Raw genomic sequence first — 21406 nt, 5'->3', positions numbered from 1 at the left:
ACTTGTTCCTCTGAAATTTAGAGCGGGCCCGTGCCTATCAAGTTTACCTTCGCTAAACTTCTGACGGTATGATGTGGCGCGCTGTGTTGGTTTTCTTTTAGTAGACCTAAGGATGACTTAAAAAGGATGTCATTGTCAAAATCTTAACCAACAAGCAAATATTTTTATATTACTCTTACCATCCTCTATTTGATGAATAGTGGTTGTAGGAGGTCGATCCACAGGAAGGCAATTGGAGCACATAAATAGAGAATAGAAACTTCATTAAGGTTTATTTTTTTTAAAAAATAATTTCTTGAGGATATTCGATTAATCTCTAATCAAGCAGAGCTATTTTTCTAAAAAATAAACAAAGGAAAGAAAGGAAGCTTTTGCAATTAAAGTAAGAACCCCAGAATGCATAAAATCAATTGCAGAAATTAAACTAAAACTTAAACACGGATTGCATAAAAGAAAATTGATAGATTTCATAAAAAAAAAATTGATTACAAAAGTAAAAATAAAGAAAAACCCAATGCTTCTTTCCTCTCAGTGGAACACTCTTTTTTTTTTCTTTTGTTTTCTTCAAGAACAGAGCATCCTCTGTTCTTTTTTTTTTTTTTGAATGTGAGCCCTCCCCTCTTTTGCCAGCCGAGAGTCTCCCCTCCTCACCTTTGAACGAGCGCCCCCTTCTTCATAAATAGGTTGCCCACCCCCTGAAGCACAGCAACAGATCCCCTGATTGAGGGGTAACAGACACGTGATCTTTGGCATGATGCGGGAGGGCAGATCGCGGAAGGTTTGATGTGAATCCGGATGGTTGAAACGGCAGGATGGGAGTTGTTGCACGCGAGATCGCTGGAGGAGACGGACGCACGCAAGCGGCTAGATTGCTGGGACTCGGATGGGCGCATGATGCATGAGATTTGATTGCAGAGGAGATATGGTGCTTCGTGGAAGGCTGGGAGAGCGGACACTCGTGCACTGCTGCATCACGAAAGAGGCGGATGGATGTAGGAGGCTGGATCACGTGTGATTTTAGGGAGGAACGCACGGAACGGCTGGATGCGGCTTATTGCAGACGTGCTGTGAATGTGGATAGAAGAAGAGGCGGAGGAAGGGGTCGTACGGGATGCTGGGAATGGACGCACAGGATGCTAGGGATCTCGAATCCGGAAGAGGGGGATGTGGGATCGCTGATTTGGAAGGGGATGATGCAGACATGGATGCGGACGATGGGACCATTACTCCTCCCCCGTTTTCGCACAGGATGAGATGGAAAAAGAGTATAGAAGACTAGGACGCTGCTGTGAACATGCTGGGAGGCTGGAAATGTGGTGCCTTGGACACCGAAGATCGCTCGCAAATTGCTGCTGAAGTTGGAAAACCTGGGAGCGCGGGAGGAAGAAGAAGAATAGTGAAAAAAAGTTTTATATCGTAACACTGTTCATATGAATAATTTCATCACGCAACAGTGTTCATATGAACAGTATCTTCATGCAACACTATTCACATGAGCAGTGTCTTCACACAATACTATTCATATGAATAGTTTCTTCACGCAATACTATTCATATGAACAGTAATTTCAACCACGAACAGTAATTTCAGCCATTGTTCATAGGATTGGATGCTAAAAAGATCTTCTCTTTTGTGATGAAGTGAGAGTGGTGCAAAGAGAAGGGATCCGTGGCTGAAATGTGCCTGATCGCAATTGGTTGAGATGAATTTTTTATCTATAACAATAGGGATGAATCGTGATGATGCAGTGGAAAGATAGGGAGTGACCCAGATTTTAGGTGGGCTTATCCCGAAAGGACCTTCAATTACAATAAGAAAACCAAAATAAAGAAATACATCTTTTTAAGAGTTATATGCAGGATAACTTTAGAAAACTAAGTCCAAAAGAGTGCTAAAATATGCACAGATGCAACAAGCCGTTAAACCCCTAGGTTACCTAGTGGACGAGTGTTATCTCGTGAGGTTTTGCAGTGAAGTTACCCACAAACTTTATCAGTCAGGAATTTCCAATGCTTAACTCGAAATTTGAACAAGTATTATTGTATGAACCTAAAATTGCAAGGACAATAGAGACTTATTGCTATCATATTTAAGCAGACTCTAACTCAAGTTTCATTATACCCCATCTATCCGCTAACAAGTCAAGAATGTAGTGAGGTGCAAGATAGTATCGTATAAATGAGTGGCTTTCACTTACTTCCAACATGATTACTCTAATTTCCAAGACTTTCTAGAGTTAAATGGTAATGAACACCTAAGATTTAACTTTTAATCAGACTGAATGCTAAGAAGAATGGCGTGTGCAATATCTAGCCTTATTAAGCTTTCTAGCCAACCCATGTAGTGAATGTTAGGCCAATGACTCCCGATCCAGATTGCTCAGGGCACTAGGTGTAAAGACATCCTAACAGGCTTAATAACTCAAGTCAACTAGGCTCCAAGGCCGAATTAGTCACTCAAAGTTTAATCTCAGTCATCCTCATCTTTTTAAGCGAACACTCGCTGCTTGCCAGGCAAGAGGCCCGGTTACTCAGTGAGAAGACTTAAAATAGACTCATTTTATTTTATTTTATTTTATTTTTTTATTTTATTTTTTTATGGTGTTCATCATACATATAACTTTAAATTATCCAGAAGATTAAAAGTATTTATATTAGTTCCAAGTTTACATACCCCACTATTCATGTGCTTACGTGTAGGGGCTAAATCATCTTTTATCAAGTTAGTAAGAGACAGGTGGGATGAAAACTCATTCTAGAACTACTATCATATTTCTTAACTCAAAGCTATTGTCAAACCAATTCCCAGTTTATACAGCCAAAAAGATTAGAATTTGAGTTAAAAAATTGAAATCCTCTATTTTCTCTCTCTATTTTTATTTTTTATTATTATTATTTATTTATATTTATATTTATATTTATTTATTTATTTATTTTTAGACAGAAAAATCAAAAATATTTTCACCCCCATACCTAAATTCAGCATTGTCCTCAATGTTGAGAAAATTAAAATAGTGATAGGGCAGAGGAGACATTACCTGATATTGGACCTTGATATGGCTGAATAAATTGAAGATTGGGGAAAATACCCCCAAACCTGCATGTTAGTAATTTTACATGTTGGGTTGCCTCCAAAGAGCGCTAAGTTTTATGTCTTCAGCCAAACAATTCTAATTCACTCATAATAGACAAGGTCGGTCAGAAGTGTCTCCTCGACCTTTGGACTCAGATACTCAAGGTATGGTTTTAAACGATGTCCATTGACTTGAAAAAACCTACCATCCTTGGTATTGCATATTACTACCGCACCATGTGGATGCACTTTTCCTATCATGTATAGGCCAATCCAGCGAGATTTTAGTTTCTCAGGAAATAAATGTAATCGAGAATCATATAAAAGAACTTTTTGTCCTTGGTGAAACTCCTTACGAGTGATCGTTTTATCATGCATGACCTTCATGCAATCCTTGTACTTCTTTACACACTCGTAAGCATCATTCCTAATTTCTTCAAGCTCATCGAGCTGAAGCTTTCTATGCTCTCTCACCTTGTCGAGATCGAAATTTAGGCATTTGATTGCCCAATAGGCCTTGTGCTCTAACTCAACAGGTAAATGGCAAGCCTTGCCTTAGACAATCCTATATGAGGACATTCCAATTGGTGTTTTGTAGGCCGTACGATATGCCCACAATGCATCTGTTAACCTAAGGGACCAATCCTTTTGAGATGGATTGACAGTTTTCTCAAGGATGTTTTTAATTTCTCTGTTGGAAATCTCACTCGTTTGTGGATGATACGGTGTACCGATCTTGTGTGATGTTGTACTTCGTAGCAAGGGCTTTAAAAATTCTATTGCAAAAATATTTTCCCCCATCACTAATGATAGCACGAGGGGTGCCAAAACGAGCAAAGACAGACTCCTTAAGAAACTTGATCACCACTTTGTGATTATTGGTCTTATACGCGACAGCCTCAATCCACTTGGACACATAGTCAACAGCAAGAAGTATGTACTGGTGCCCAAACGACATAGGAAAGGACCCATAAAATCAATATCCCAAATATCAAAGATTTCTACAATTAAGATTGGGTACAGGAGCATCTCATTTTTTCTGAAAATTTTTCCTAGTCTTTGACATTGGTCACATGTTTTACAATACTCGTATGAGTCATAGAATAGTGTGGGCTAATAGAATCCACACTGTAAAATCTTTGCAGCCGTCTTTTTACTACTGAAATGACCACCACAAACATGGTCATGACAAAAGGAAAGAACTTTCCTTTGTTCGTATTCAGGGATGCACTGTCGGATGATTTGATCAGGGCAGTATTTGAATAAATATGGTTCATCCAAAAAATACCACTTCACACGAGTTAGAAAACGAAATTGCTCTTGCTTGGTCCAAGAGCTGAGCATGCATTCAGTAACGAGGTAGTTGACTATGTCAGCATACCATGGAACATTAGTTTGGGAAATCATCATTAGTTGTTCATCAGGAAAAGTTTCGGATATAGGTAAGGATTCTGCAGATGACTCAACAATCAGTCTGGACAAGTGGTCAGCCACTACATTCTTAGATCCCTTTTTATCTTGGATTTCGAGATCAAATTGCTGGAGCAATAGGATCCAACGAATGAGCCTTACCTTGGCATCCTTCTTCATGAGAAGGTACTTAAGGGCGACATGATCAGAATAAATAAGGACCTTAGATCCTATCAGGTAGGGACAAAATTTATCTATAGCAAAAACAACCACCAACAATTTTTTTTTAGTGGTGGAATAGTTGAGTTGGGACTTGGGCGTCATTCAGAGTTTTGCTCACATAATGAATAACATGGGGAAGCTTCCCCACTCGCTGACCTAAGACGGCACTTATGGCATAATCAGATGCATTATACATAATTTTAAAAGGACGACTCCAATCAGAAGACCTTATGATGGGTGCTGAAGTCAATTCAAACTTCAGTTTTTCGAAAGCAGCAACACAAATTGACGAAAAATTAAAAATAGTATCTTTAGTCAACAAATCACATAAGGGTTTCGATATTTTACTGAAATTCTTGATAAAGCGGCGGTAAAAACCCGCATGCACTAAGAAGGATCAAATTTCCCTAACAGTCTTGGGAGATGGCAATTTAGCAATTAATTCTACTTTACCCTTATCCACCTCAATTTTTCTTTATGATATAATGTGTCCTAAAACAATACCTGATTCTACCATAAAATGATACTTTTCCTAGTTAAGAACTAAGTTTTTCGCTTTACAGCGCTCTACAACAAGTGACAAGTGGTGCAGACATTCATGAAAACTTCTAAAAATTTCTCCACCATGTCGGAGAAAATACTCATCATACACCGCTGGAATGTAGCCGGTGCATTGCATAGCCCAAAAGGCATGCGACGATCGGCAAAAGTGCCATAAGGACAGGTGAACGTGGTTTTTTCTTGATCCTCGCGTGCAATAGGGACTTGGTTATATCCAGAATACCATTGAGGAAACAGTAATGAGAGTGGCCAGCTAGACGTTCTAGCATTTGATCGATAAAGAGTAGAGAAAAGTGGTCTTTCCTAGTCATAGCATTAAGCTTTCTATAGTCGATGCATACTCGCCATCCCGTTTGGATTCGAGTAGGGACTAACTCATTGTGATCATTTTTTACTACAATGATGCCAGACTTTTTGGGTACGACTTGAATTGGGCCTATCCACTGACTATCAGAAATAGGATATATAATCCCTGCATCTAAAAGCTTAATGACCTCGGCTCGAACTACATCCTTCATAACTGGATTAAGTTGCCTTTGTGGTTCTCTAGATATTTTTACATCCTCTTCTAGATGGATCTTATGTTGGACCACAAAAGGACTAATCCCTTTGATATCAGCTATAGACCAACCGATAGCTTTCTGATTCTTCCGAAGGATACTTAACAACTTCTCTTTCTATTCTTTAGTCAGATTCGATGCAATTATAACATGTAAGGTCTTGTTGTCTCCAAGAAATGCATATTTCAAGTTTTTGGAAAGGTATTTAAGTTCTAGCTGGGGAGGTTTGACATTGGATGGCACTAGCTGAGATTCCGAAATAGGCAATGATTCAAACTTGATAGCCCATCTGCTAGTATCCATCACAGGAATAGAATCTAACAATGCATTTATCTCCTGACTTGATTCACAATCTTGACCGAAATTAGCCAAACATCTTTCTAATGGATCATAATAACTTGACTCTTCAAGAGAACTGCTAATTATATTTTCGATCATGTAAATTTCTTCCAAATCGTCCATCTCAGTTGACTGACTACTACTGTGAAAAACATTGAGCTGGACGGTCATATTCCCAAAGGCTAGAGTCATTATTCCATTTCGGCAACTGATCACAGCATTTGAAGTGGCTAAAAATGGTCTACCTAGGATCACCGGAATGTGACTTTCTGGATTTTTTACTGGTTCAGTTTCAAGGACTACAAAATCCACAGGATAGTAGAACTCATTAACTTTTATAATCACATCCTCCACAATTTCTTTGGGGTACTTTACAGTCCTATCTGTTAACGAAAGAGTGATGTTTGTGGATTTTAATTCCTCCAAATCCAACTCTGTGCAAACAGAATAGGGTAACAGGTTTACAATAGCTCCTAAATCTAGGTGGGCTCTTTGAATAATGGTTTCTCCTATTTTAATTTCAACGGTGGGACAACCAGGGTCCTTGTATTTTGGGGCAATCTGTTGTTGAATAAGAGATGAGGCTTGTGCCGCTATTACAGCTTGCCTAGGAATACTGGATTTCCTTTTCACCATGGTGAGGTCTTTTAAAAATTTTGTATAGGAGGAGATCTGTTTGATGGCATCTAGGAAGGCTAAATTTATTTGGATATTTTTAAAAATCTTCATCATTACATCATACTGAGATTTTTTCTTGGAGTCTTGTAGTCTACTAGGAAAGGGAGTTTTGGGTGTGTATATCTCTATTGGTTTCTCCTCTATTCCTTGTGTTCCCTGTTCTTATCCCTTTTTCAGAGTGGGGTTCGGTTCATGTTTTTCTGCTTTTTCTAGCACAGAAAGTTGGACTTTGTTGTCCACTTACTTGTCAGACCGTAAAGTGGTAATTGCCTAGACTTCATGGGTTGGATTTTCATTCAAGTCAATCTGAAACTGGCCTCTCGGCCCTTGATTCTGTTGACTACTAGGGTTAGGCACTGGCTGACTGGGTAATTCACCTCTCTTCTTATCCTCTAGAGAGTTAGCTATTTGGCTCAGACTAACCTCAAGTTTTGCAATTGCTTGTGCATGGAATTGGTTAGTCTGGGTTTAAGCCATGTTGGTCTGTTGTTGCTGTTGGATGAAGCCCTGTTGTTGCTTCATCATGTTAGCCATCATGGCTTCCAACAATGTAGATTGCTGAGAGATAGGACAACTATAAGGAGGAATAGGTGGAGCCAATGATTGGTTTATCTGTGATGGACCTATCTTGGAAAAATTCTTCTAAAAACCTGGTGGACCACCCTGATGCTGAATAGGTTCAGTCTGCCTGTATGAGAAGTTCGGGTGAAACCTATTATCGGATGATAAACTGGGCTGAATAAGTTGAGAGTGGGTTTCTTAAACGCACTATATAAATTTAGAGCATTTGTCTGCTCGGCCTTGATATTGGGTAAACTAGGACAGCACTCCACTAGATACTCAGAACTGTTACACAAGATACATAAGCCCTGTGGCTCGTGTTCCACTTTCATGATGGGATTCGACTCTTTTTGTGAGTTCAAATTAGTGAAAATAGTAAAAGCATTCAACTTTTTGCTCAGATTGTTCACCCCATTCACCAAATTGGACATGACATTCTTAAGATCTGGGTCTATTTTTATTCCATAGGGACTTGGTTCTCTAGACCCATGATCATCTCTATCAACCACCTGACCGTAGTAACTCCAATTTTGGGCATTTTCAGCTAAGTCAACAAAGAACTCATAGGCTTGATCAGGGGTTTGGTTCATGAACCTACCGTTATGCATGGATTCAATCATGTTCCTATGTGCTGGAGGTAGTCCTTTGTAAAAAAAATGTACTAGATCAACCTTGTCAAGCCCATGGTGAGGGCACTTGACCAAAAGATCATGTAATCTTTTCCAAAGTTAGGAAAATTCCTCCTCATATTTTTCTCTAAAAGTTCTGATGACATCCTTAATTTTTTCAGTTTTTACCATGGGATAGAACTTAGCTATGAACTTCCTAGATAGTTATTCCCATGATGTGATGGAATTTGAAGCAAGAGAATACAACCATACAGCAGCACGATCCTCTAAAGTCATGGAAAACAACCTTAATTTAATACCCTCTTCATCTAAGTTTTGATTCTTGAATGTTTGACAGATTGTCAAAAATTTGTTTAGATGAATATACGATTGTTCACTCTCAAACCCATGAAATTTGGGTAACATGTTTATTGTTGCAGCCCGAATCTCGAATTGGGCTGCATTATTAATTGGTAACACTATGTAAGTAGGGGAACTAGCAGATGCGGGTGCGAACAACTCATTCAAAGTTCTAATATGTTCACCCATTGTAGAGATTGATGGTTGGCTTACAGTTCGCTGGGTATGATAAAAAGTTCTATCAATTTTAGGATCAAATGGTGTTAACTCACCCTTTAGTGACCTTCTACCATTTATACACTATCAACAATTCATTAGATTTGACTCCTAAAATGAACGAGATCTTAAAGAAAAGAAGGGCTAGACACAAATGACCACAACTATCACCACACAACAATTTGGCTCTATTAGTCTTAAAATTAAGTGAGGTTTAGTAGCTTCTTAAATCTAGTTGTATGGAGAATTATTAGGTAAAAATTTCTAAAATTCTCTCCTAGATTAAACAGCTCCTAATCTCCCTTTCAGATTAAATTTGAGCATACCAGTTAAGAAGATCTAGTAACTAATGACCAGGTAAGTCCCAGGGTGTATGGTGGTGCACTAGGCTCACTTAAGTACCACAATTCCTGTAACAGTTTTCACTGTTATAAAACTTGCCTAGACATCACTAATTACTAAAGTTCTCACTGAAGTGGCCTTCAGTCGCTTCTTTTTAAGAGCCTATTGAGCTCGAAAACCCTAAGGCCAATGTCAAATTATTTTTAATATGATTAGGCTTAGGATATTTATGCACTGTGATGATTTTTTTGAGCTAAGGACGAGTAATGAAATCCCGACCTTATCTTTTTAGTGGGTTCTGCCCTTAGAATATTTTATGCAAATATTTTACACTACATGCAACAATCATAAAAAAAAAATTAAAAGTTTTATGGCATGACATTAAATCACTTTAAATAAATGATCAAGCAAATTCTCTTTTTTTTTATTATTTTATATTTTTTATTTATTTTATATATATAGGAAGAACTTGAATGTAAACTAAAAACTAATCCTTATGCATCAGTCAATCTCCGAATGTCTATTGAATAAGCTCTGGAGATTACTCTGTGAGGAGCCCTAATAGAGGTATGATAACCTCGGAGGATTGCATCCTATTAATTACTAGCATTTTTTTATTAATTATTTTTTTATTATTTTTTAACTTTAATCTAGGAAGAATTAAATGAGGTAAGATTAAAATAATCTAAGAAAATAAATCAAGGCTAAAATTAAAAATTTCACACCTGATCTTAGTGGCGTTCGCTGAATCTTTCTTGTGACTCGCCTTGCCTCTCTAGCAACAGCACCAAAATTTTGGTGGCTCTCTTCTTGTTGACCCGAGGATGACTTAAAAAAGGTGTCGTTGTCAAAATCTTAACCAACAAACAAATATTTTTATATTACTCTTACCATCATCTATTCGATTAATAATGGTTGTAGGAGGTCGATCCACAGGAAGACGATTGGAGCACACAAATAGAGATTAGAAACTCCATTAAGGTTTATTTTAAAAAAAATAATTTCTTGAGAATATTCGATTAATCTCTAACCAAGCAGAGCTATTTTTCTAAAAAAAACAATGGAAAGAAAGGAAGCTTTTGAAATTAAAATATGAACTCCAGAATGCATAAAATCAATTGCAGAAATTAAACTGAAATTTAAACATGGATTGCATAAAAAAAAATGATAGATTTCATAAAAAGAAAATTGATTACAAAAGTAAAAATGAAGAAAAACCCAATGCTTCTTTCCTCTCGGTGGAACACTCTTTTTTTTTTTTTTTTCTTTTGTTTTCTTCAAGAACAGAGCATCCTCTGTTATTTTTTTTTTTTTTTTTGAATGTGAGCCCTCCTCTCTTTTGCCAGCCGAGAGTCTCCCCTCCTCCCCTTTGAACGAGCGCCCCCTTCTTCATAAATAGGTCGCCCACCCCCTGATGGACAGCGACGGATCCCCTGATGGAGGGGTAACGGATGCATGATCTTTGGCATGATGCGGGAGGGCAGATCGCGGAAGGTTTGATGTGAATCCGGATGGCTGAAACGGCAGGATGGGGAGCTGTTGCATGCGAGATCGCTGGAGGAGATGGACGCACGCAAGCGGCTGGATTGCTGGGACTCGAACGGGTGCATGATGCAGGGAGATTTGATTGCAGAGGAGACATGGTGTTTCGTGGAAGGCTAGGAGAGCGGACACTCGTGCACTGCTGCATCACAGAAGAGGTGGACGATTGCGGGAGGCTGGATCACGCGTGATTTTTGGGAGGAACGCACAGAACGGCTGGATGCGGCTGATTGCAGACGCGTTGTGAACGCGGACGGAAGAAGAGGCGAAGGAGGAGGTTGTCCGAGATGCTGGGAACAGACACATAGGATGCTGGGGATCTCGAATCCGAAAGAGGGAGATGCGGGATCGCTGATCTGGAAGGGGATGATGCAGACGTGGATGCGGATGATGGGACTGTTGCTCCTCCCCTGTTTTCGCACGGGATGAGACGGAAAAAGAGGATAGAATACTGGGACGCTGCTGTGAACGTGTTGGGAGGCTGGGAATGCGGTAACTTGGACATGGAGGATTGCTCGCGGAATTGCTGTTGAAGTTGGAAAACTTGGGAGCGCGGGAGGAAGAAGAAGAACAGTGAAAAAAAGTTTTATATCGTAACACTGTTCATATGAACAGTTTCATCACGTAACACTGTTCATATGAACAGTGTCTTCACGCAATACTGTTCACATGAATAGTTTCTTCACGCAACACTATTCACACGAATAGTTTCTTCATGCAATACTATTCATATGAACAGTAATTTCAGCCATTGTTCATGGGATTGGATGCTAAAAAGATCTTCTCTTTTGTGATGAAGTGAGAGTGGTGCAAAAAGAAGGGATCCATGGCTGAAATGTGCCTGATCGCAATTGGTTGAAATGAATGATAATTTTAGAAAACTAGGTCCAAAAGAGTGCTAAAATGTGCACAGATGTACATTTAACATGCTGCTCCATGCTCACCTAGTCTTCTAGGGTTTAGAGCAGAACTGTGTCTATCGAGTTCACCTTCGCTAAGCTTCTGCGGGACGGTGTGGTGCGCTGCTCCAAGCTCCATGCCCTCCTAAGGAGAGCAACGTAGCTCAGGCAATTCTTGTTGTCGAAATGCTCGTCGTTGTCCTTCCACAAAGCAGAGTTGCCCCAATTGAGGCACTCTGTGACGGGCCTGCTAGCGCTGGCGCCGTAACGGAATCGGAGACCCTCCCTTAGAAAATTTATGCCGGAATCAGCTTCAGCTCCAATCTAACTTGGAATCTGCCCGAACTTGCCCTCGCTTGCATCTGACCGAAGCAGCCCCGAATGTATTGTGCAGTGACCGGAGGGGATGATTTGACCGAAAAGTTGCCAACTTTGATCAGAAACCATGGCAATCCAATCTGAGAACAGACTCCTCGAACACATGGCGGATATGAGAATAGATGGTGCAGACTGCCTAGGCGAGAAGGAGGACGACCTTGTCATACGTCTGGTTCCAGAGGGAGGCGTCCCTGAGGTGCCGCACGTAGTGTCGTTGCCCCTAGATCTTCTACTCGACGGCACGACAGGTCTCGTCATGGACCGGCATCGGAGGGAACTTCTTGGCCGACTGCACCAGCTGAGTGAGGACCTCGAGCTCGATGTAGAGGGTGGCGATGGAGGAGACGAAGCGCTTCATCTTGCGGACCGTGCCGTCCATGTCCTTGGTGGTAGATCAACATGCCATAACAATAGTGGTAGATCAAGATTTGCTCGTAACGCCGAACAAGCATGAGAAATAAAAAATTTACCACAACAAAGGCGGAAGAGATGATGCCAGCAGGTTACGTGATCTGTGGCTCTGATATCATGTTTAAATATTTGAGAAAGAAGAGAAAAATAAGAGAAAAGGAGAAAGAGAGGAAAGTGATTTTATTTCTCTGTGTTGCTTCTTCTTATATTCGGTACATCTCAGAAGTTATATATACTCGCGTACAGACTCTATACATAGAAAATAATATAAGCTGATATAAGATCTCACTAACAATGAATCCCTAAAGTCACTCTAACAAAATTATGCTAACAAAAAAAACTAATATAGGTTAACATAAAATCATGCTGATAAAGAAAAATATTATGAGTTATGTAGGTTGTTACGTGATCCCTAAAATTATTCTAATAGGCTGCACTCAAGCACGTATCGTGTGAGGTACCATTGTACTAAAAAAGAAATGGTGTCTCTTCCTTAATATTAAAATCTAGTTCAAAATTATAGAAAATTGACAACTTTATTTACAAAATAAAAAATGAAAAAACATAATTGAACTTTGAAGATAAATACTTGACAAAATATGCAATTTGCCATAAATTAAAATACTTTTCTTTCAGGAAAAATGAACAAAAATTTTTTTGTTTGACCGAGCATATTTTCTTTAATTTTTTTTTATATCAAGCATATTTTACTCTTTTTTGAGAGACCATCAAGAATATTATCTTTGCCATTATCCAAAGTTTTGCTCAGTAAATATGTAGTTAAGCTCCAAAGCTTAACTCAAAATTGAGAAAACTTTATGATAAAACCCAGTAGACATTAAGGTGGGCTGTCAAACTAATAACGATCTCGTAAAACTATCGCCAAACTCTAGCCAAGACATGTAAACTGAGACAAGACGGTGACTTAGCATAAAATCTATGGTCAGTTGTCAAATAAGAGAATCTTCCTTGTCCTGGAGTTGCCATCCAAATCTCCCCTCTTCAAGAACCACAAAGGTATATCCAATGGACATGGCACGTCGTGGCTTTTTGTCTCCCCCGGCGGAATGCATCAAGGATCAATCCCAAACATGTCTCTAGAACGGGGAACATTCGCATCAAGGTGCCAGAGATTAATGAAACTCTTCTTTGTGTTTGCTACTCTTACGATACCTGGAGGCATCCTGGAGAAGCAATCCTTTCCTCGTACGTCAAGCCTTGCCGGCAGGTGACAACTGTCATCACAAATCGGTGTATTCCAGGATTATTCCAAACTTGTCCCACCCCGCAATCCTCGAATTAGCGCGGAAATTCACGTCTCAAAAGCGGCCGCCATTCGCAACTCATCCCTACCAACGCATAAACAACATTTGTGCGGACGCTCCAACCACCGTCCATCTTCCGATCGAACGCTGTCGCCGCTCCCGCACGTTAAACTTTGCCGTACGCAGCTTCGCCCATAAAGATAGTTGCGGCGCTAACGAATACTCCCGGGACAAGCAACGCAACACGAGCGGGGACATCGCATCCACATATATCCCTTCATTTGTGGAGGCGGACCCGTATAGCGTATACCGACGCCGAGCTCGCGAAATAGATTGAGATGGAGGGAAGAGGGGGAGGAGGAGAGGAGATCGCTTTCTTCGACGTGGAGACGACGGTGCCGGGGCGGGGGAGCGGGAGAGGGCACTCGCTGCTGGAGTTCGGGGCGATCCTGGTGTGCCCGCGGCGGCTGGTGGAGGTGGGGAGCTATTCCACCCTTATACGCCCCACCGACCTGTCCGCCATCTCCGCCTTCTCCATCCGCTGCAACGGAATCACCGCGGAGACCGTGGCCTCCAAGCCCTTCTTCCGGGAGGTTGCCGACGAGGTCTTCTCCATCCTCCATGGTATCTTCTATCTTTCCTTTCTTGGTCGAAATCATTGGGCTTTTGAAGTGGTACTTTTGTCGAACATTTGATGGGGATTTTGGGCAGGACGGGCGTGGGCGGGGCATAATATTGCGAGGTTCGATTGCCTGCGGATAAGGGAGGCGTTTGCGGAGATTGGGCGGGCTCCGCCGGAGCCTAAGGGGATCATCGACACCCTGCCGTTGCTGACCCAGAGGTTCGGGAGGAGGGCCGGCGACATGAAGGTAAGGGAAATGAGCTATTTTTCCTCCCGTCCCCCCGCCGCGCGCGCCGCCGGAGGGTTAAAAGAACAAGCTTTAGCACATGTCATTCCAAGTTTTAGATCACCAGCAGCAAAATATTAACAGATTCTGTGGTTCCATTTGAAGTAATGGCATCATAATTAAGAGAAAAAAGTGACTAATTGATAAACAAACATTTTTTCTGCAGATGGCGAGTTTGGCATCGTACTTTGGTCTTGGTCAACAAAAGCATAGGTGCTCTCTCTCGATCACTCTCGATCTCTACCATAAATTTGTATGGTTTCAATTCGTACATTTCAGTTTTCTATTATAGTCTGGGAGATAACTTTTGTAATCAAATGTTACCTGTGTTTGGTTGACTCGTGTAGGCCATTTCTTGAATCATGAAATTTTTAAGGTCCAGTTAAAATGAATATATCCAGAAAAGATATTATACAGGTAAAAGAAGTTTCATGCTGCAGGTGAACAGATGATGCAAATGCATTCTCTAGCCCATCATTTAACTGGAGTTCTCTGCATGCTCTAGCTAAATACTTAGTGACACGATCATGCAGCAAAATGGCCATTGGTAAAATGGTACTTGACAGAAAATTCCGTAGTTCTAACAAGCAAGTAATCAATAGTCTCGTGACTTGCTTCATTGATGTGTTTTGATCTTACTGGTCTCAAAATAAAATGATCTCAGCGAACTGCCAGAACAGTTTCTGCAGTTCCTGAGGTGATATAATGAGGATTGGCACTTCGTAAAAAAAGATCTAGGAATCAATTGCTATTTACAGGCTGACTGCATTATCATACCCTGGTAGTGGCAGCTTGCATTAGATCTGTATGCAATGGTTCAAGAAACAATCTCACCACTCCTCAAAGCAGATACTTGTTGTTTTCTTCTTCTTTGCCAAACGATTGTGCATATTGCGACTCGTTTTCTCGGTCTTCTGCATGAACTTGTACTCTTGTTTTGTCATGTCATCAATCTTTTTTTGTTTTTTATCAATTACTTCTCCAATATCTTTTAGTTGAAAATTTAAAATCTTAGCAATATCAGGCACCTTTATTTTATTTTTTAAAAAAAATACATATACCCTCAACCCATAATCTCGCTAAAAGTGGGCAGTCTTGCTCCAACGGATGGGTTTGCTTGACTTTCTCATACCCATAGTTGTGAATGCTACTTCCTCTAGATATTTTTTTTTCAAAGAAATAAATTAACTGTTCCACCTCCTCTAAGGTTGTAAATTTCTTATTATATGATGGAATATGGACAGAAATGGTTTATTTTTCTCAATCCCCTGATCAATGACATTCCACATGCAAGTCTTCTGGAAAGTACTTTAATTTTTCCTTAGGCCGGGAAGGGTGTTCAAAATGTCAAATGATGTTCTGTATTCATTTTATTGTTTCCCCCGGGTATTTGGTGTGCCAACATTGGGAGTACAATATGTCCTAATATCGGTGAGGATGACGACCAAAGATAAAGATCAATTGGAGGGGCCTTTGAGTATGCAAAGAAGCATAACCATATTGTACTTTGTGTTTGTAAAAGCTTCTTACTGAGTTAGAATAAAGGAGGAAAAAATCTACCCAATAACTTAAATAAAGGATATGTTCAAGGAGACATCGTAGGCATCAAGAAACATGGAGAAACTTAAGGGTCCATTGGAATTGTGTGGATGCATATGAAGGAGCAGCTATATAGTTAGGAGTAGCCATGGCAATATGAGAAATGTATAATACAACCTTCCTTTTAAAGTTGTCAGAACTCAATTCTCTTTCTATTAAATTTATTGTAGTCTATCAATAACACAACTTGTTACAAATTCTTTTCTTGATTGCAGTCATTATTACGAAATTTTCCTCTTGGATTTCCCACTGTTTAATTGCTAGCTTGTTTTTGACTTCTATATTATTCAACTTTTTTTCTCGTATCTCTAATTGCTAAATTATCCATAATAAGTTTGTTTTTGTCGAGGTAGTAAAAGAAAATTTACAAGATAAAGTGTTTTATTCTTTTCCGTGCAACCTTGGCTGCATTGTTTACCATTTATATGGGGTTAAATTTACTGATATAACTTGATTAAGTTTATTTGCATTTTATGAGCTGCTAGCAACCTGGTATCACTGGTTTGAGAAATGATGCCAAATTCTTGATCAAGGCATCTTGGCAAGAAAAGGGCCTGTAGTGAAATTTGTAAGACTAGTTCGTGTTACACATATATCTTACAAAAATATATATGTATGAGTATAGTATATGTACATGCATGCATACATGCAAATAGATATTTTATATGCAGATATTGTAGTGCATATATAGACACAGATATATTCATATGTATGTATATGTACATATATGTGCACTAAGAGATAGAGTAAGTAAAGCTAATATATGGATGCTCGCCCAATTGTCTAAATAAGATCGTGATGGACTGGACAACTATGAGCCTTGCACCAATAATCTGAGTGTTGGATATGATCTACTATCTCTAAACAACTTACTATTAAAAAATCATGTGCTTTGGAGATTCCTAGTTAGGCTAAAGATCTTTAAATCATATGATATTTGACCATATGCACAGTGTCAAATCTCTAGTCGTCTTATCGGAACTAACCATGTTCGGGCTGTTTGTGGACACCCATATATTAGCTACATATGTACAAATATATGTATATATATGTGTGTCGTCTATATATATATATATATATATATATATATATATATATATATATATATATATATATATATATATATATATATATATATATATATATATATATATATATATATATATATATATATATATATATATATATATATATATATATATATATATATATATATATATATATATATATATATATATATATATATATATATATATATATATATATATATATATATATATATATATATATATATCTCACACTATCTATTTATCTATTTGTCTATCCATCTATCTATCCATATATATATATGTATGTATGTATTTATGTATATGTATATGATGTATATAAATGTTAATGTGTCATAGTTCTCGTGCATCTATGTCTATGCATGTATGTATGTCTTTTGTACAAGTTGAATTGATCCATGTGCGTATGAGTTCTTGTATGTCCTGACTAAGTTTTAGACAATTTGCTTTACTATAATTGCAAAATCATAGCTTTTTATTTGATCTTTCTGTGCCAGAAGCTTAGATGATGTTCGAATGAATCTGGAAGTTCTCAAGTACTGTGCTACAGTGTTGTTCTTGGTAAGCATACAAAACCTTTTAAAATGCCAGTATTCCCTCAAGGAGTGATTTAAAGTTTGCAAGAAGTTTCTTGCGTTGATTTCCATATATGGGGGCTATACTATCTGACTTCTGAATCGTAGGGATCATATGAGATTCTTTTTTCTTTTTAAATATAAAATGGCAATGATACAAGAATTTATTTCTCTAAGAATGTTCAGCAATGATACAGTGTCTGCTAGGGGTTGTTGCATGTTTCTTCATTTATGGGAGCTAGTCTATCTGAATCCTGTGATTTGTCTGATTTTTCCCCCTCTTCTAAACAAAGTTGGGAGTGGTATAAGAACTAAAAAATATTCCTCTCCTATGTTTCATATCCAGGGTCATAAGGCTCTCTCGTTTACCCTATGTTGTATGTTTAATGCATTATTGTGTATATGTACGTGCTATGCACATGCTGAATTCTTGTAGAACTCCAAATGAAAATCTAGATTGACTCTCCTGATAATTACTATGTCATAGCTAACTTGAATTCAAAATTCTTGTTTTCAGAAGTTTTAAATCTACGAAGATTCTCTCACTAGTATTCTGCCTTTAAAGATAGGGTAACTTACATCTCAAAATGCAACTTGTTGAATTATATTATGAAGATTAAAGAAAATATTAAAAAAATGAGCATGATTTAAATGTCAAAACTGCTTTTAGGTAATGCCATCATTATTTCTGTCATGATGGCTATTATAAAACAAAGTAACAAACTACTCTCCATGTTAACCATTGGATGGATCGTCTAAGCAAATCTGAGGGAGCTTTTTCTCCATCACTTTCTTGTTTTCTTTACCTTTTTGGTTTATAATAGAAGATGCATCATTTATATAAGCTATTTATGATCAAGACATCTTAAAACACATGCTAGACAAAACTCAATTGACTTGGATGCTTGTAAGCTAATCTCTCTCTCTCTCTCCCCTCCCCCTCCATCCATCCATCCGGGGATGGTTTTAATGTTAAGGCAAAACTGAAGTAATTATTGATAAAAATTTGGGGCCAACCATTCAACTTGATGATCTACAATGTAAACATTTACATCATACTATTACTTAAAAAAATCATCATACAAATGCTTTAAAACTATATATAAAATTATCTAATACTTTTTGCTTGTGCATTAGCGGGCACCGATGAATTGTTCTCGATGACAAGATAAATTATTTGTTCTGTTCCCTAATTGGAGAGTATTCAAACCACTTGAACTTGGTATGTGTTACTAAAATATTAGACTTTGATTAACGATGCAAATCAATGATTTGAAAATTGGGGTCACTGCTTGGTGCAATAATAAAAGGTTTTGGCCGACAAGTGTGATAGTACAGGTTCAAGTACTGGGGCAGCCACTTTGTGCAAAAAGAAAAAAGAATGCCAAATGTTAGGACTGTCCCAGTTCGCCCCTCCCAAGATCCTGAATTGCCAGGACCATAATTGGTCAATGTCCTTTCTATCAATGATTTGAAAATGCAGAAAATGTATATTTGCACCTAGGCATGACCCTAGTTCGCTCTGGGAAGATTAAAAGCAGTTGCTCTTATCTTCTTCTTTTCTTGATAGCTCCTATCTTCTCGATGAAATTGAATTCTGTTGCAGCGATGTGTTGCATACAACTGCTTGACCGAGATTTTTCTTATTGGTATGTGACTCTGAATTCTGAGGTTCCTGCAGGAAGCAAGTCTCCCAGATGTATTGTCTATCAATAGTTTGAATGAAAACACCATAGCAAGAAACCAGCGTGATGCCACTGCTCCTTGTGAAGGAACAACACCAATGTTGAACTCTCCATCCAATCTGTTCTGCAAGACCATACCGGACGTCAATGATAGGGCCGGATCAATCATTCCTGTACCAGAAAAGGATTGTTCTGACTTGATTTCTCACATTGAACAAATAAGAATAGATCCTCTACAACAAGATGCTGCCGTCCTTGGAAATTCTGCAACCAAGCCACCTGAGATGGTCTGCACGACTATTCCCACCTCTGAAGGTTGCAGCGGTTTTGCTGGATTTCAAGAGCCTGAGGAAATCTCAACACAATATATTAGTGCACCCATAGTTCCGTTTAGCAAATGGGGTCACAAAATACTTGTACTTCATAGAGATTGCCCCCTGCAGCTTTGTTGTATGGGACTCAGAGTTCAGTTTGGGCCAACTAAAAAATTTATGGATCATGCTGGCCGGCCAAAACTGAATATAGTGGTTGATGCCCCTGAAAATCTATCCGAGGTTTTGGGTGTCTGTGACAGGCTTGCCCAAATTTCATCTCAGATTTCTGGTAGCAGGTCTGAGTGGAGACCTCTGATAATGAAAAACAGCTACTCAAATTCTTCTAGCATCAGATTGCAGTAAGTTCCTGTTACTTTTTCTTTCACCTTTTCTTTCCCTAACATAAAGTGGTGAGATTGGAAGGCTGTTGGGTACCTGATCTTACACTACTAGTTAACTTGTTTTGGGCCTTTTGCTACCATCAGGATTATTGATAGAAACTACAAAGAAATCAAATATCTGGTATGTTTTCACCCTGTCACCCAAGTGCTCACTAGAATAAACAAGTGTCCAAGTATACTTTGATTAGAAATCCAGTAAACCTGGTCCTTTCCCTTTTCACTCTCCCTACTGACCACATGAAAAGCTGATGGAATCATGTGCTATATTGTAACTCAAGGTTTCAGGCATCCCAATTCCATTATATTCTTACTGCATTTATTGCATTTCTGCTAAAGAATGTTCTGTTTCTCGATGTTTTATCAGCTATCTGGGTCTGCATGTGATTAGAATCTCTACTTCTCATGTTATGATTTTGATGGTAATGGAAGTTGCTGAATTATCTATTGTTGCCTCTTTGCAGCATACCTGTAATGGCAAATGGTGATGCTGCTATCTACTCGACAGAGCTATACCAGAAAGAGCCTTCTAGGAACATGCAGAAGCTTGTATTCAGCAACTATGATGACGTCAAGCTTGATTCCTTATTTGTTCCAGGAGCGACTCTAGATGCCTATTTCTGTGTAGAGACGTATGATTATCAGCTGCATGCTGGCATCAGGCTTGTAGCAAAAAGACTGGTTCTTCATTCTAAGTAGAAGTACAGAATTATTTGAATGGCAGCAAGAAATCATATCCTGATCAAGTGTCTAGAGGGTTCTTGATGTACATTATGTCGATCATCGAAAGCCATGACTAACCAATGTTATTAATATAACAGTTGACACTCTATTCAATGAAAATTAAAATGCTATCCATTGAATTATTTTCTGCCTCAGATGTCCATGGTCATTTGTTGATTCCTAAATTACTCTCTGATTGTTTACATATGCAGTAATTACTCAAGTCTGCTTGTCAAGACTGGTGCTAAATATAAGTAGCTAATTGTAATATGTTGGATAATTCTGCAAAAAGGTTATTTTTTTATTGAAGAATTGATTTTATTTTGAGATCTTAAAGTATTCATCTTGGTGGAATCATTAATAATTTTTATCACCATCTTTGGATCAAAATAATGTCTATTAGAGACTATGTGGTGCGTAATAAACTTCAATTCAAAGTTTGGGCAAATAGGTTGATCTGGTGATCTTTTGTCAGGTTGCTGATGAAATCTAGTTTTGTGGAAAGAATTTGAATTTTTGAGGCTTGCATAATTATCATAGAAGATTTTTGACAAATGCTAAAGGTTTTGATAAAGAAAACTCTAGGAGAGATGATTGAGTCGATTTTACTTATATCTATTGATTTAAGGTCTTCTAACTTGGTGGAGCATTTAGAAAATTCTTTTGGTTGTTTTTACTTGTAGGAGTTTGACTTAGAATTATTTAGTTGAGTT

General features: G+C 38.5%; 1 protein-coding gene across 1 annotated transcript; it reads left to right on the top strand.

Moving 5' to 3' along the window:
- The first annotated feature begins 13510 nt into the window (after positions 1-13510).
- LOC103721232 (protein NEN1-like) lies at positions 13511-20836 on the top strand. Its single transcript, XM_008811352.5, has 6 exons — positions 13511-14048; positions 14136-14293; positions 14499-14545; positions 17496-17559; positions 19255-19931; positions 20435-20836. Exons 1-6 carry the CDS (start codon positions 13763-13765, stop codon positions 20667-20669), a joined length of 1467 nt encoding a protein of 488 aa, XP_008809574.1. The 5' UTR covers positions 13511-13762; the 3' UTR covers positions 20670-20836.
- The last annotated feature ends 570 nt before the right edge of the window (positions 20837-21406 follow it).

The sequence above is a fragment of the Phoenix dactylifera genome, chromosome 5 (assembly GCF_051530095.1).
Source record: "Phoenix dactylifera cultivar Ajwa chromosome 5, Ajwa_hap1_PhDact_Kaust_v1.1, whole genome shotgun sequence".
Classification (NCBI taxonomy): Eukaryota; Viridiplantae; Streptophyta; class Magnoliopsida; order Arecales; family Arecaceae; genus Phoenix; species Phoenix dactylifera.
This window is presented reverse-complemented; position numbering and strand designations above follow the sequence as displayed.

Excerpts from the sequence above, each read along its gene's own strand:
- LOC103721232 (XM_008811352.5), top strand. The coding sequence starts at position 13,763 with ATGGAGGGAAGAGGGGGAGGAGGAGAGGAGATCGCTTTCTTCGACGTG. Across the intron at positions 14,049-14,135 it reads GGTCTTCTCCATCCTCCATG|GACGGGCGTGGGCGGGGCAT; the intron begins GTATCTTCTATC and ends GATTTTGGGCAG. Across the intron at positions 14,294-14,498 it reads GGAGGGCCGGCGACATGAAG|ATGGCGAGTTTGGCATCGTA; the intron begins GTAAGGGAAATG and ends TTTTTTCTGCAG.